The sequence below is a fragment of the Anser brachyrhynchus genome, assembly GCF_964034855.1.
Source record: "Anser brachyrhynchus genome assembly, chromosome: 3".
NCBI classification, from domain to species: domain Eukaryota; kingdom Metazoa; phylum Chordata; class Aves; order Anseriformes; family Anatidae; genus Anser; species Anser brachyrhynchus.
The window spans coordinates 59,249,407-59,264,089 of NC_137696.1; the positions used below are offsets into that span (position 1 = coordinate 59,249,407).

Genomic DNA, 14,683 nt, shown 5'->3' on the forward strand with positions numbered 1-14,683 from the left:
AAATGCAAGTTTTAAAAATAAAAATAGTACACATCATAGGATCACAGAATGGTTTGTGTTGGAAGGAACCTTGAAGCCCACCCAGTTCCAACCCCCCTGCCATGGGCAGGGACACCTCCCACCAGACCAGGCTGCCCAAAGCCCCATCCAGCCTGGCCTTGAGCACCTCCAGTGATGTGGCATCCACAGCTTCCCTGGGCAGCCTGTGCCAGGGCCTCACCGCCCTCTGATTTAAGAATTTCTTCCTAATGTCTAATCTAAACCTACCCTTTTTTAGTTTAAAGCCATTCCCCCTTGTCCTATCCCTACACTCCATGACAAAGAGTCCCTCCCCAGCTTTCCTGTGGGCCCCCTTTAGGTACTGGAAGGCCGCTCTAAGGTCTCCCCGGAGCCTTCTCTTCTTCAGGCTGAACAACCCCAACTCCCCCAGACTGTCTTCACAGGACAGGTGCTGCAGCTTTTTGATCAACTTCGTGGCCCTTCTTTGGACTTGCTGTAAAACATGCACGTCCTTCTTGTGCTGGGGGCCCCAGAGCTAAATGCAGTGTTTCAGGTATAGTTTCACACGAGCAGAGCAGAGGGGGACAATCACCTCCCTCGCCCTGCTGGACACACTTCTTTAGATGTGGCCCGGGATATTATTTGGCTTTCTGGGCTGCAGGCGCACGTTGCTGGCTCATGTTGAGCTTCTCATCAACCACCATCCCCAGGTCCTTCTCCTCAGGGCTGCTCTCAATCCATTCTCTGCCCAGCCTGCATTTGTGCTTGGGATTGCCCCGGCTCAGATGCAGGGCCTTGCACTTGGCGTTGTGGAACATCATGAGGTTCACTCAGGCCCCCTCTCAAGCCTGTCCGGGTCCCTCTGGATGGCATCCCTTTTCTCCAGCATGTCAACCACACCACACAGCTTGGTGTCGTTGGGAAATTTGCTGAAGGTGCACTCGATCCCACTGTCCATGTCACCAACAAAGATTTTAAAAGAGTGCTGGTCCCAATACAGAATCACAGAACATTAGGGATTGGAAGGGACCTTGAAAGATCATCTAGTCCAATCCCCCTGCCGGAGCAGGAACACCTAGACCGTGTCACACAGGAACACATCCAGGCAGGTTTTGAATGTCTCCAGAGAAGGAGACCCCACAACCTCCTGGGCAGCCTGTTCCAGTGCTCTGTCACCCTCACCGTGGGAACGTTTCATCTCGTATTTGAGCGGAACTTCCTATGTTCCAGCTTGCACCCATTGCCCCTTGTCCTGTCATTGGATGTCACTGAGAAGAGCCTGGCTCTATCCTCCTGACACTCGCCCTTTACATATTTGTAAGCATAATATGGTCACCCATCAGTCTTCTCTTCTCCAAGCTAAAGAGACCCAGCTCCCTCAGCCTTTCCTCATAAGGGAGGTGCTCCACTCCCTTAATCATCCTTGTGGCTCTGCTCTGGACTCTCTCAAGCAGTTCCCTGTCCTTCTTGAACCGAGGGGCCCAGAACTGGACACAATATTGCAGATGCAGTCTCACCAGGGCAGAGTAGAAGGGGAGGAGAACCTCTCTCAACCTACTAACCACACCCCTTCTGATACACCCCAGGATGCTGACCCCAGAGGAACACCTCTCGTTACTGATCTCCACCTGGATATGGAGCTGTTGACAACTCTTCGAGTGCAAGCATCCAGCCAATTCCTTATCCACTAAGTGGTCCATCTGTAAAATCACTGTCTCTCCACCTTAGAGACAAGCATATCGTGTGGAACAGTGTCAAATGCTTTGCATGAGTCCAGGTAGATGAAGTCAGTTGGTCTTCCCCTATCCACCAGTGCTATAACCTCATAATAAAAGGCCACCAGATTTGTCAGGCATGATCTTCCCCTAGTGAAGCCATGTTGGCTGTTGCCAATCACCTCTGTATATATTTAACTCTATTTTCATATTTTACAATCCTGAATAGATGTGATTATTTTTCTTTAACTAGATCTGAAGTATATTTGATTTGTTTATATGCCTGTTTTCTTATATATATATATATATAAAAATATATATAAGTATAATAATAAAATCATATATGCTAGATGGAAAGAAGCAAAATTTCATTGCTAGAGATGCATTTAAGTCTTGCCTCTCAAACCAGCCTAGCAATAGTACAAATGGAGAGGAGTTCCTGGCTGACAGTTAATAAACATAATGTATGAATTAGCTGAAGATGGAGCTAAGAACATGGGTGCTGTTAGTAGGTATTCAGGAAGGCACTTGTGCATGTTAGGGTGTCTGTATTTAGTGAAGTGTGGTTTGGGTCTGCTTGCATTTGGATTAAACCACACTGCGGGTGTCTGTGTCTTATGTAACTCAATTCAGCACAATGCAGAAGATTGAATTTAATTTTAAGAAACGACATATTTCTTAATTTCATAAGTGAAACTTGATTTTTTTTTCAAAAGTCTTCCATTAAGTGTTGCAATATTCAAATAGGTATTTCACACAGGGCCCTCACATTGTCCCATGCAGTGTTACAGATGTTGCTCCTTCATAGTTCTTTTGCCATGCACTGATGGTCCTAAATCACTGTATTCCAAGTGAATGTTGTTTCCAAAATAAGTGTTTATAGGAAATAAAAGCCTCTAAAGACTATTAAGGAAAAATATTCAGAAGAATTAAAACCTGGAACAGGTGCATCTATTGTCCAAAAAGCCTTTGTCTAAAGAAGTGTCCTCTTAATTTTGCTGTTTTGTTTGTTTGTTTTTAATGGCAGATCATTTAAACCAGAAAATATAAGGCTGCATTTGGCTCTCTGCTACCTGAAATATAATCCTGTTGTTTTGGGGCGTATTCTGAATATGTGCTACTAAGGCACACAGCTGATGCTTCAGAGTCAGTTGTGACTGGTGTGTGTCTCCCAGCAGTTTCGTAGCATTCTTGATGCTTTGAACTGCCCCATCCATCCATCCATCCATCCATCCATCCATCCATTTCTTTTTCTGAGGATTTCAAAGCTGATGGACTGGTCAATGTGGTCACAGCACGTGGACGTGAGTCAGTGGCTCTGCTTCCTTGTAGCTGCGTGTGTCTGTGGTAGGGAGCTACCGTTCCTATCTTCTGCTGGTCAGTATTTGGATTGGCAAGGCGGCTTCCTGAGTCTAGGCTGATTTCATTCTTGCTCACATATCTGTGAATGGCTTTTGCTAGTATTTTGAGTTTTGAGAATGCTGACTAGGAATGCACAAACTAAGGCACGCTGCGTTAAAGTAAGCAAAATGTTTCTGGCACTGTAGTGGCCCCAGAAATAGTTTAGCTGTAGTTGCGTATCATCTAGCTAAGCCACTGTGTAGGACCAAATGACCTGCAGTCTGGTAAATCACCTGCGAGCAACTGAAAATTAACTGAAAGCTGAGCACTGAACTGTAAGACAAAGAAGAAACAAATTGGAGACTTCTGATTCTCTGCCTCTTCTGTCCCTATTCCCAATACCTGCTGAGAGCATTTACGTATTTGAATTCTAGAAGGCTAATGCTTTATTTATTTATTTTGAGAAGCATATAAGTATTTCAGAATATTTTGCAACAGCAAGTAGGGTTAGTGAGAGGTAGTAACAGTTGTTTAAAAAGTGGATGTCTAGCTGTGAACTAGTTTTCACAGTTTTAATTGGAATTCTTTCAGGCTAAAAAAACTTCCACTTATGCAAGGGCAACCGATTTTTTTCCAATTTGTCTTTTGACAGCTATGCAAAGTTTTAGCTAAAGCTGTTTCTGACAGGAAAGGACAGAAAAGCATCTCATGTTTGCAGTGAGAACAAATCCTTCTCTCTTGAGAACTTCCTGTTAACTTCAGAGCAGGAAGTTATTATAAGCAGCTTGGGGAGCATGACCTATATTTACGATTGTCTAATCCTTTCCACTGTGTGATCCTGTTTACTCTTGTGTTTTACTTTGCGAAACGCAAACCACTCTGAATTACGTTTCCTCAGCGAGTTGTTTGCTTAAGATTGAATGAATCTTAGGAAGCTAAAGATATAAATACATTGTATTGCTCGGGGTGTGTAGTAGGAGAGGAGGGTGATCTTTTGACTTTGTTTCAAGGATGATTTTATGCAATAAACTCCAGTTCTTCTTGCCTTTAGGGAGGAAATAAAAATATTTGTATGGGTGGCTATTCCCATTATTAGGGCTCTATTTGCAAGCTAATGTGCTTCTAAACATACACATTTTAAACAAAAATACAGGGTAAGCTAAGTCAAGAACATCCTTAAACTTGTTAGACATTGTTGTCGTTTTGCTTGTGGATGCAGCAAATACCGGATAGTACGGTATTTGTTCACATCTAGGTTTGAAGGAGTAAAGAGCAGCATTTTTTTTTTTCCAAAGCAATATTTTGTGAATAATCAGTGGATTTCACAGCAAGTAAAGAGCCTTGGATGATGGATTTCTGACTCAGTGTGAAGGAAGGAGTTGCTTCCAATTGCCACCTATCAGTCATAGCTGTGAAGTTAGTTTGTGTACAGTTCCCAGTATGTAGCAAATTTCTGATGAATATGTGTCATGCTGGATTGCTTCTGGCAGGAGACGTATGTGCAAGTAAAAAGAATGAAGTTATTACTGCATCTTTGGAGGGGGTGAGAGGAGTTCCAAAACAACTTGTATACTGTCTGTCTTTTAGTTTTTAGATAATACGAAGTTACAAATCTGTCTTAAAATTGAGAACCCAGATGGACTTTGTTTTAAGGATTTGTAGTACTTTGGATATGTTATTTGTTTTTGTTAAGGCAGTAAATGAAGTAAGTGTATGCTTTTTGCAAATGCTTTGATTTAAGTAGCAAAAGTGGTACATGTTTGTTTTCATTGGGCTGAAAGTTTTCGTTTTATGCAAAATAAGATTGGTTTCAGCAGGCAAGTGAAGATGAATATAAACATATTTGGTTAAGCATCTGTTTTGCTTCCATCGAGTGTGCATGTATTTTTTTTATTATATTTTTTTGCCCTAGAAAGGAAAACTTGATGAGAGCTATCATGTTTGCATATCCCATGCATTTCCATTATAATGTCACTTGTGGGTGTCTGCTGTATGTAGTGCTAATAAAACCAGGTATACAGCGACTATTGCAAAGAAAAACCTGTTATCTTATAAGCATTTTGGATGTTGCGTTATATTTCATTGGGCCTTTTTATTTCTTCTCAAGTGGGGGATGGCTTTTCTTCCATAATGCATGCTTGAAATCAGATCAAAATCAAAAGTGGCATTTCCTTGTGGTAAAAATACTGTATTTTTATACTTTCTACAATTCCAGAAAATATTTTTGATCACTTTGTTTTCTGCCTTTTTTTTTTTTGCAGTTGTACTCGCTAAATGATTATAAGCCACCCATTTCTAAAGCTAAAATGACACAGATCACCAAGGCAGCAATCAAGGCGATAAAGGTAAGGACTTGGCTAACTTCTTTTAATTCCCTTTCCATTACTCATCTTTCACAAAATGCCTGAATAGCTTAAAGAACTTACTGCTGAACTTTTTCTCCCTTTTCTGTGTACAGTTTCCAAGGTATGACCAAATATGATAGTGATGGGATTTTCAAAGGTGCAATAGAGGGCTTAATTTGCTGTCTGACTTTTGTTGTTTGGTTGGCATGTGAGAAAGAGTTGTGCCAACTTGACTCTTCGATCTGATCTGAAAGAGGGGCTTCTTTCTGTAGTTTAAAAAGGAAACACTAAAATTACCTGAGAACAACTAAATAATTATGAAAATACGAAGTTTTTTTCTGTTTTTTCTTCAGAAAAAGTAAGATAGGTGTGCCTTTGAATCAATGTAATTGTATAAGTTTTATTTAATTTTCATAAATTCCATAGCAAACCTTTTCAGATGTGTTGTTCATAGATTTTATTTTTCATGTTGCTTGGATATAAGTCGTTTGTAAGCTTTAGCATTAGGACACTAACTAAAGACTTATCTTGCCACAAAGTAAAACTAATTGCCAAACAGCAACGAAGCAACAGAAAACAGCACTGAAAAATGATGGAGGAAAGAAGTATGTCATTAGTGTTAAGCGTTAGAACAGATGGACATTAAGTGAAAGTTTGAGAGATGAAAAAGAGTATAAGATAAAAGCAAAACAGACATGAGCTTATGCTCTTCATTTCTACATTCATCTGCTCAGAAGCTAGGTATGTTTTCAGATAGTAGCATCTGCATTGGAGTTCTCTATAATTCCAGTAGGACAAATTAGTGATAGAAGAATGAAACTCACTGTTTTTTAAGAAACAGAAGTCAGCATAAGTTAGAGACCATGTGTTGCAGTGTAATGAAAATGCTTAAATCTTGTACTGAACTTAAATAGTAACTGATAATAAATAGTTCTGTAAATTAAACAAACGATACCGGAATCTTGTACAATGTATTTCTCCTGGGAACCTTAAAATGTATATACGTATGTCTGTTTTTAAAGTTTCACTATATATTTTCACTGTTGAGTAAACTGAACCTCAAAGACTTTAACCTGCTAAAGTTTTAAAAGTTCTAATCCTAGTTTTCCCAATATTATCTTGTAGCTATCAGTTCAGTATCTAATCTTACAACCTTAGGATATTTAATGCTAGAGCGGTGTATCAGGAAATGAATATAAGTTCAGTAAGTGGGAGTGATGTATTTTATTGCACAGATTTTTTTTTGTAGTTCTTAGAGCTACTCCTAGTGTATACTCCAACTGTATACTATGTATGGAGTTGTTACTTTCTTGTTAGAACAGTCAGTTTCCATATGCTACTGTTGAGACAAAAGAGGATGTAAAGTAACTGCTGCATTTGGTGCCTCCCTGTATTTGTGAGATATGTGTTTCAGTGCATCTTATGAGATACTGGAATAGTGTAGCTCAGGCTTCCACATTTATCATCTCAGTAACAACGTTTAATTTTGTAGAGCATTTATTGAGATGATGTAGAGCTATTGCAATGATATGCAATATGTTTAAAAAAAAAAAACAACAAAAATAAAAACACACCATAGGACAAGTCTAACATCCGCTAAGTACTTTTTCTTTATACTCAAGTTTTTAGATTATTAAAGCAAATATATGTAAAATAAGTGAGGTACAGAAAAATGCTGTACTTGGCAACATTGCACTAACATCTTCAGACATGTGCAGTATGTTTTTCAGGAAGCAATTACATTCTTCTTACTAAATAAAAAAATGTTATTTAAAAAAAGAACAAGTGAGATTAACTTTTCCTTATGCTATTAAATCTTCTAAGGAAAACAGCATATTCAGCTGTAGGTGTTGGATTGCTGGTTAATTAACCAAAGTTTGTAATTGTACCTTTATGGTCCATATTGCTAGACTTGAACAAGTGTATGCATCTTAAGATTTTCTCCTGTATTGAAATACTATCTTTGTTTTCCAGTTCTACAAGCACGTTGTACAGAGTGTTGAGAAATTCATTCAAAAGGTAAGTCAGTAACAGGTATTTCATGTTAGCACAGAGAAAAGCTTCCTCATTTTGTATTATACAGAATATTCAAGACCATCAAGTTTTATGTATACATATGAACTAGCGTTTTTATCACACAACAGTTTATTTCAGTTTTCAGTTGCATTCTGTTTCTGCTGGTAATCAGTAGGTGGTCTTAACCCATGATGCAGAAAGACAAATACTTTGTGGATTCTGCTTTAGAACTATTTCTGTAGGTATATTCATTTAATGTTAAAAGAGGCTGTCAATTAAATGTAGCCTATAAGCTGCTGACAGCAAAAGAATTGAAAGCGGCTTGGTGAGTGACAGTTACTTTTGCTTTTCTGCCAGGTTTTCCCATAGATTTTAAAGTTGAAGGTCACCTTTCATCCTCATCTTTTGTGTAGTGTGAGACGTAGCATTTCAGTTGGTAGTTCCTGTAAATTAAAACAAACAAACGAATATGGCTAAACTGGAATTACTTTGGGGGAAGATGCAGTAATTATTTAAAAATTCTATATAACAAAGAGTTTTATGGTACTTTGCTTTCTTGCAGCAGTTAATTATTGTTGGGTAAAACTATTTTTTACCTATAGTTGGAAATGTATGGATTCCAATTTGTAAGTCTTAAGTCATAAAAAAAAAAAAGGCAAAATTGTCATTGAGCGTCAGCGAATTCCTTTGTATCTGATTGTACAATGTTTGTGTTTAAAACCTCTCAGATTCTCTCTGATTAATAATTGAGATGTAAAGATAATTTGTAATACTTTGTATTACCTCGTGGGGATAACTAAAGAACAACATTCCTTCCAGTCAGCCCTATTTAGTATCTTTTTATTAGTGACCTCAATGATGGTATAAATAATACACAGAGGAGGAAGTTACGCTCTCTGGGGAAGGAGAAATAATAAAAAGAATGTCTCAAGATAAATAAAAAATATAAAAGGTGAAAGAATGGAGAAAAGATACTGATACACTTAAAATTATGAACTGAGGCATATATAAAATGCTTGAGAGAGAACTAGGAAGAGATGATACTGAAAGGCTGTATTAGAGGTGATGGATGACTTTACAGTGTTAAATAATGTTTATAGATGATCTGGACTAGACAGGGAAACAGTGTACTTCCTCATGTATTCTTTTTCATCTTTTCCATGATATCTTGTGTGATAAGTGTGTACAACAATATTCATGAACTAAATCCATGTCATAGTGTAGTCTAGTGATGATTTCATTGTATTTCTGTTCAAATTCTCATTATATCTTAAAACTGATTACACTAGTCTGATGCAATTACTTGTCAACTAAAAGACCAAAATTTTACCTTTGTTAAGTAAGTAAAATTACCTAAATAATTTGCAATGTAGTTAGAACATATGTTTTATGCATACCTTGCTGTATGTAAATTGTGCAAGTTTTCCACTGTTTTAAAATAAGTATCATTGGTATATTCTCAACCTATAGATGTCTGCTAAAATATCTTCTTGTTCTGGCAGGGGGAGGTTATACCATACACTATGTAGAATGATGTAAAATAAAGTAAACAAGTGTTAACTTTAATGTTGATTTTAATCTCCAAGAAAGAAAAAAAATATTTTTACTTACATTCACAGCTAATTCCAACGAACTATTAAGAATTTGTTCATGATTTATGTTGCTCTACCTCTCTTAAAATAGGTGTACGTTTAAAAATGACTTGCAGTTCATGTGCTAATTTTTAAGAGATAGATTCAAAAAAGTTAGGTTTTTGGTGGTAATAAATAAAATTCAAGCCATGTACATATTTGTAGAATACATACAGCTGTGCCCAACTGATCATTAAGGGTTAGCTGTCTCTGAGAGAGTTTCATACTTCAGCACAATTTATTAAATAGCAAACATTTTGGTAATACTTGGACCCGTTTAAAAATTAGAGCGAGCTGTTCATGATTAGTCTGCCATTAATGGTTTGTGTTACTTTTCACATATGCAAATTTTGAATTATCATTCTTTGTAGTGCAAACCAGAATACAAGGTGCCTGGCCTATATGTCATTGACTCCATTGTGAGACAGTCCCGGCATCAGTTTGGGCAAGAGAAGGATGTATTTGCTCCAAGATTCAGCAATAACATTATCAGTACTTTCCAGAATCTGTATCGTTGTCCTGGGGATGACAAGGTAAGCTACTTTTATATATTTTTTCTAATAAAAGCAATCTTTAGTATAAAGAACAAAGATTTTGATCTCACTTTTTGCTTACTACAGTGGACCTATTTATAGACTGCTCCTTATATATTTATATGTATTTCTTTAATTTTGCTTGCCTGAGTGTAGGGATGGGGGAAGATGCATGCAATTAGATTAATTAATCTTCCCAAATTAATTAGTCTTTACTAATTACTATTCATGATGTCGAGACACCCTCTATATGTCAGCCGCAGGTTCATGGGTTAGGCATCTTTGATGTGATGCAGTATAACTGTTTTTACGGTTCTTACTGTTTTGTCAACCTAAAGGTGCTTCAATCTAAACAGATGGGTGTTGCTGGTTAAGACTTCCATAATTCATAATAACAAGAAAAATTATCATGACACATGTCTTTTGTTATTCTCTTTCATTTTAGAGTAAAATTGTTAGAGTGCTAAACTTATGGCAGAAGAATAATGTGTTCAAGAGTGAAATTATTCAGCCTCTCTTGGATATGGCAGCAGGAATTCCTCCTCCAGTTGTGACCCCCGTCTTGCCCAGCACTACAGCTGCTATGAGCAACAATACACCAGGTAAACAAAGACAAGTTAAAATCAAATAAATCACATGATATCAAAACCCTTGTGTCACCTCTTGTACCTTGGCTGTTAACATGCTGAAAAACTCTTACTGGTTCCCTTTAGATAAATCAAATGAATTCCAAAAAGAAATGTGTTATAGTCAGCATCCAGATAAGGGAAATAACAAAAACAAAACATAGCCCATTGTGTTTACTTTCTAACTATACACAACTGAAAATATTTATAATATAACAGTGCGGTTAGACCTAGTTTTGCACTTGAAAGTGCAAACAAAACAGAAGTTCGCTGTCAGAGTTGAAAATCCATCACAGTACTTAATGCAGTGTTTGTTAATTAGTGGTGCCATGATTGAGAGAAATGAAAGAGAACTCATCTGTATCTCTTTGCTATCCCTACAATTGAACTTGATGGACAACGTCAGACAACGTCTGTATGCTCTATATATGTATCAGAAAAATAGTTTCTGTTGATGTTAATAAGTGCTTTCTCAGTATTTAATAACTGGTTTTGATGTCCGAGGAAGATTAGCGTGTCTTTATAATTTGATTTCTTGCAATTCAGAAATGATTGTTGTAGAAAATAAACAGGAATGCTCATATCAGTTTTATCATTTCTGTTACAGCAGCTTTTTTTTTCCTCCCCTAACACCATTTCTAAGCCGGTATGTTAAAATATTTTGGCATACTGTATTTTCTCTCTTTTAGGAACACCTGTGACTCCAGTTACTCCAGCCAATGTGGTGCAGAGTTTACCCGATCCTTGGGTATCTCAGATTGCTAATACAGATACACTTGCTGCTGTAGCACAGATTTTACAGAGTCCCCAAGGCCAACAGGTGAATATTTTATAGGTGGTTACGCTATTTGAATCTGTGTCTTTAAGGAATATTAAAAGGAATACTGCTTTCACGGATATCTTATAGTTTTTTGTCCAGTATTCATGTTAACTATGCTGTTCATGACAAGTAAGTTCCAGGTAAACTAAAATTTCTTATTACCTCTGTAACCAACCCTGTTTGTTCCCTAAAAGAATCCCAGAATGTGATTTCAGATAAGATGGGCTATAATACATACAATTTCTTCTCTACTTGGTATTGCAGTTGACTAAATAAAGAGCAACACTGAGATTTTATGAATAGAGGTGTAAAATAGAATGCCATTTAGCATATTTCTCTGATGGATGCCCCCAGGAAGCTAAACATTGCGCAGAATTATATATAAATGTTCTCACTCTGGAAGTGTGAGTCGATTCTCTTCTTTATCTTTCAGTCAGCTAAATATGTTGTTTTATTTTACAGTGTTTGAACATAAGGTCTTGGTTTAGAAGTGACGGATTTTGTGTTCAATTTCTAAATGGTGAACTCAGTAAAGTGGCTTGATGTGCAGCACGTATTGAACTGCTTGTCATTATAAAGCCTGAAGTCATATAAATTGAGCGTTCCCAGTCAGCTGTGTGTAAAAAACATAGATCATCGTTTTTCAGTTTGTTAGATCTCTGGCACCAGCCTAAATGTGGAATCATGATTTTTGGTTGGTCTGTAGTTATTAGTTGAGGACTATAGTGTTTTACCTGATGGGGTACTAAAAAAAAGAAAGTCCCTGGTTTACGAGTAAGGAACAGCCACCAGTGAGCTGTTACAAAGCACTAATGCTGACAATAACAACTTATTTACTCAGTGAGGTGGCTTTACAGTGTTCAGCTGAGCAGAGCCATCTGTAATTGTTCATAAGCCAAGTAGAGAGCGAGTATTTTAGTCAGATCGCGTTCATGGGGTACATAAAAAGCAGAGCAGAATGAGTTTGTGGGATACTTTGTAAAGCGTAGAGGAAGGATAGTGGCATAGTTCTTAAGGGAGGGATGTGAAGTGAGAAAGTCAGTTTAAAGATTATTACTTAGAGAACATTCTAAAAATAAAAGGAAGAAGCAGAAAGATTAAAAAAAAATAATAAGAAAATGAGAAAGAAATTAAGAGTTCTGAACCCAGCAGGTCACAAAGAGATAGCATTTGGATATTTATCCCAAAATGGTAATATGAAGAAGGGAATGGATTCTGAAGGAGGGAAAAGATGGACGCAAAGTGTGGAGAAAGACTGGGTATACAAACTTATACATACAAATCTCTAGGACTAGTAGATGAACTGCAACATTTGCTTCCATCCTCTGTCTGTCTTTTTTTTACCTGTTCTCCAAGTCACTTCCCCCATTCCCCAAAGTCCTTGATTTAATCCTGAGATTGTATTTAATGGGTGAGAATGCATGTAGCTAAAATAAGAGTCTAGACATAGGAGAGGACAGGAATAAGAAAGATGTGACCAACAAGAATGTGAAAACAGCTAGAATGGTGACCACTCAGGATTTTCCCACTCTAGGGCTTCCATCTCTGCTTCTTCAGTTTGATTCCTTCCTACTCAAAGCAATGTACAAGATGAGCAGCCACTTCTGTATATCTTTCGTGGGTCAGCGAAGAAGGAATTGGGAAGCTCTTCAGTTTTGCCTATTGCAGTAATTAGTAAAAACTTGTGGCGAGGTGAAACAATAACTGAAGCATTTCTGGAGGCTTTGCTGTATGAGGAGTCTGTATCTAAAGAACAGGAAGAGTTGCATCACATTATCAGAAGGTAACTTTAAAACAATCTCAAGAGGAGATCATGCATTTTTGATGCATTGTGGTAATGAAGATCGTCTTAATCAGCTTACAAAGTTTCTAGTGAACCCTAGTAAAAAGAAAGAGATCAAAGCCTTAAAAGCTTAGTGTGGAACCCCATAAGGAGGTGGAATGTGAACTTAAAGATAACTGGGCACTTAAGTCATCAGAGTTTGAAACACCTGGATTTGTTCAACCTTTTTCCAGAAATAACCAAAAACAAGTCTGTAAGGGATTTACCTCATGGAAAGTCAAAGAACTGCTTCCACTAATTCTGAGGTACTTCAGGAGGGCTTCTTTCCATAGGGATAGTACCTTTGCCTTTTGCATTAAGATAAATTTGTACAATTTTATAGAAGTATCTCTCTTCAACAGATGAACGGATCCACACATGAAAAAGTTAGCCTTTCATTTCCTCAGTGGGACAGCTCCTTAAATAATAACAATAATAAAAACATAACTAGTAATTTGGGGTAAGAAAATCATGATACACCAGACAAATAAATGATCTTTATGGTACATTTGTTCTAAAAAACCTTTATGGAAGATATACCATTTTTCTTTATTTTTTTTCCTCTAAATTTGAGGGAGTTGACTCATAGGGTATCCTGATATACTTTGATCAAACGTTTTAGGTCCGTTCTGGGCCGTTCACTACACTTCTGAAAGTTCCTTCTCTGATGATCTATAGTACTCATTCCAGTATAATCCAAGACCTCTCCTGGTTTGCAGAATGGGGTTGTTATTAAAAATAAATAATTTAACATCTGCCTTTTGGCACTGCCCAAACTAATCATTATATATTTATTTTAAATGAGAGAAGTAGGTACAGCCCTTTGCTGTACTATGCTTTGCCATAGTGGGTGGAGGAGTTTTGGTTGTTACAAGACATCTGGTGCCCTAGAGCCACTGCTTCTGGTTTGACATTGTATCTCACTAACTGTCACATTTTATTCTAGGATAGGACTATACATAATGCAGAATCTGTGCCAGTGCAGGAAGTCAAGTTATATTCCCAAGTCTTCATTAATTTGCTTTTTATGATTTGGTTGACCTAACATGGCAGTTGTATTCTGTAAGTGCAAACCTGAGTTTCAGCATGAGATTTTCCTCATGACTTACCCAGAGACACTAGCAGAAATTCTTAATATGTGCAAGTTGCACCAGTTTAAGGTGGAGCTTGCAAAAGTGCAGTTATTTCCACTACACAAATGTTATTACATACAGATTTTCCTAATGTAGGTGGGCCCTTAGGAAGCTGGAGTAGGCTAACAGATTTTTTTCAGGTCAGAAGGAATCAAACTGGAGAAGCAGAAGAGGGTGAACCCTAGAAAGCAGGAAATCCTGAGTGGTGACTGGTCATCATGCAACCTGTCAGAGCAAGTTAGGAGGAAGAAGCATCTGCATGTCTTGTCAGCCACAGAAAACAAATTAGCCAGTAAGTGGGAACATAATTTGCCATAAATGAAAACAGATTAAGATGAATTAATAGTCAGAGGTTAGATGATACTGCGTTCATGAGGGTTTTTTCCCTAGCTGGAAGGGAAAGAGATTTATTTTAAAAATTTTTCTTGTTTAATGCAGTTGTCTTTTCTCTTTTAGCTTCAGCAGTTGATACAGACGCTGCAGATACAGCAGCAGAAACCTCAGCCTTCGCTACTTCAGGCCCTGGATGCTGGTCTTGTTGTTCAGTTACAGGCCCTAACCGCACAACTTACGGCTGCAGCTGCTGCTGCCAACACACTTACTCCACTGGAACAAAGTGTCTCTTTTAATAAGGTAGCAGTAGATTAATAGAAGTTAAATATATATATATATATATGTTTATTGTATAATATATCTAAGTA

At 37.5% G+C, this 14,683-nt stretch overlaps 1 protein-coding gene across 7 annotated transcripts in view; it reads left to right on the top strand.

The window, feature by feature from the left end:
- Positions 1 to 14,683, top strand: part of SCAF8 (SR-related CTD associated factor 8) — a 165,609-nt gene that overhangs the window by 26,703 nt on the left and 124,223 nt on the right. For all 7 annotated transcript variants that reach the window (XM_080585248.1, XM_080585244.1, XM_080585245.1 and 4 more), the window contains exons 2-7: positions 5,318 to 5,401; positions 7,376 to 7,420; positions 9,420 to 9,581; positions 10,027 to 10,183; positions 10,897 to 11,027; positions 14,439 to 14,615. In XM_080585248.1, the coding sequence (XP_080441374.1) occupies positions 5,363 to 5,401; positions 7,376 to 7,420; positions 9,420 to 9,581; positions 10,027 to 10,183; positions 10,897 to 11,027; positions 14,439 to 14,615 (711 nt within the window). In that variant the 5' untranslated portion in view covers positions 5,318 to 5,362. The remainder of the gene's footprint in view (positions 1 to 5,317; positions 5,402 to 7,375; positions 7,421 to 9,419; positions 9,582 to 10,026; positions 10,184 to 10,896; positions 11,028 to 14,438; positions 14,616 to 14,683) is intronic.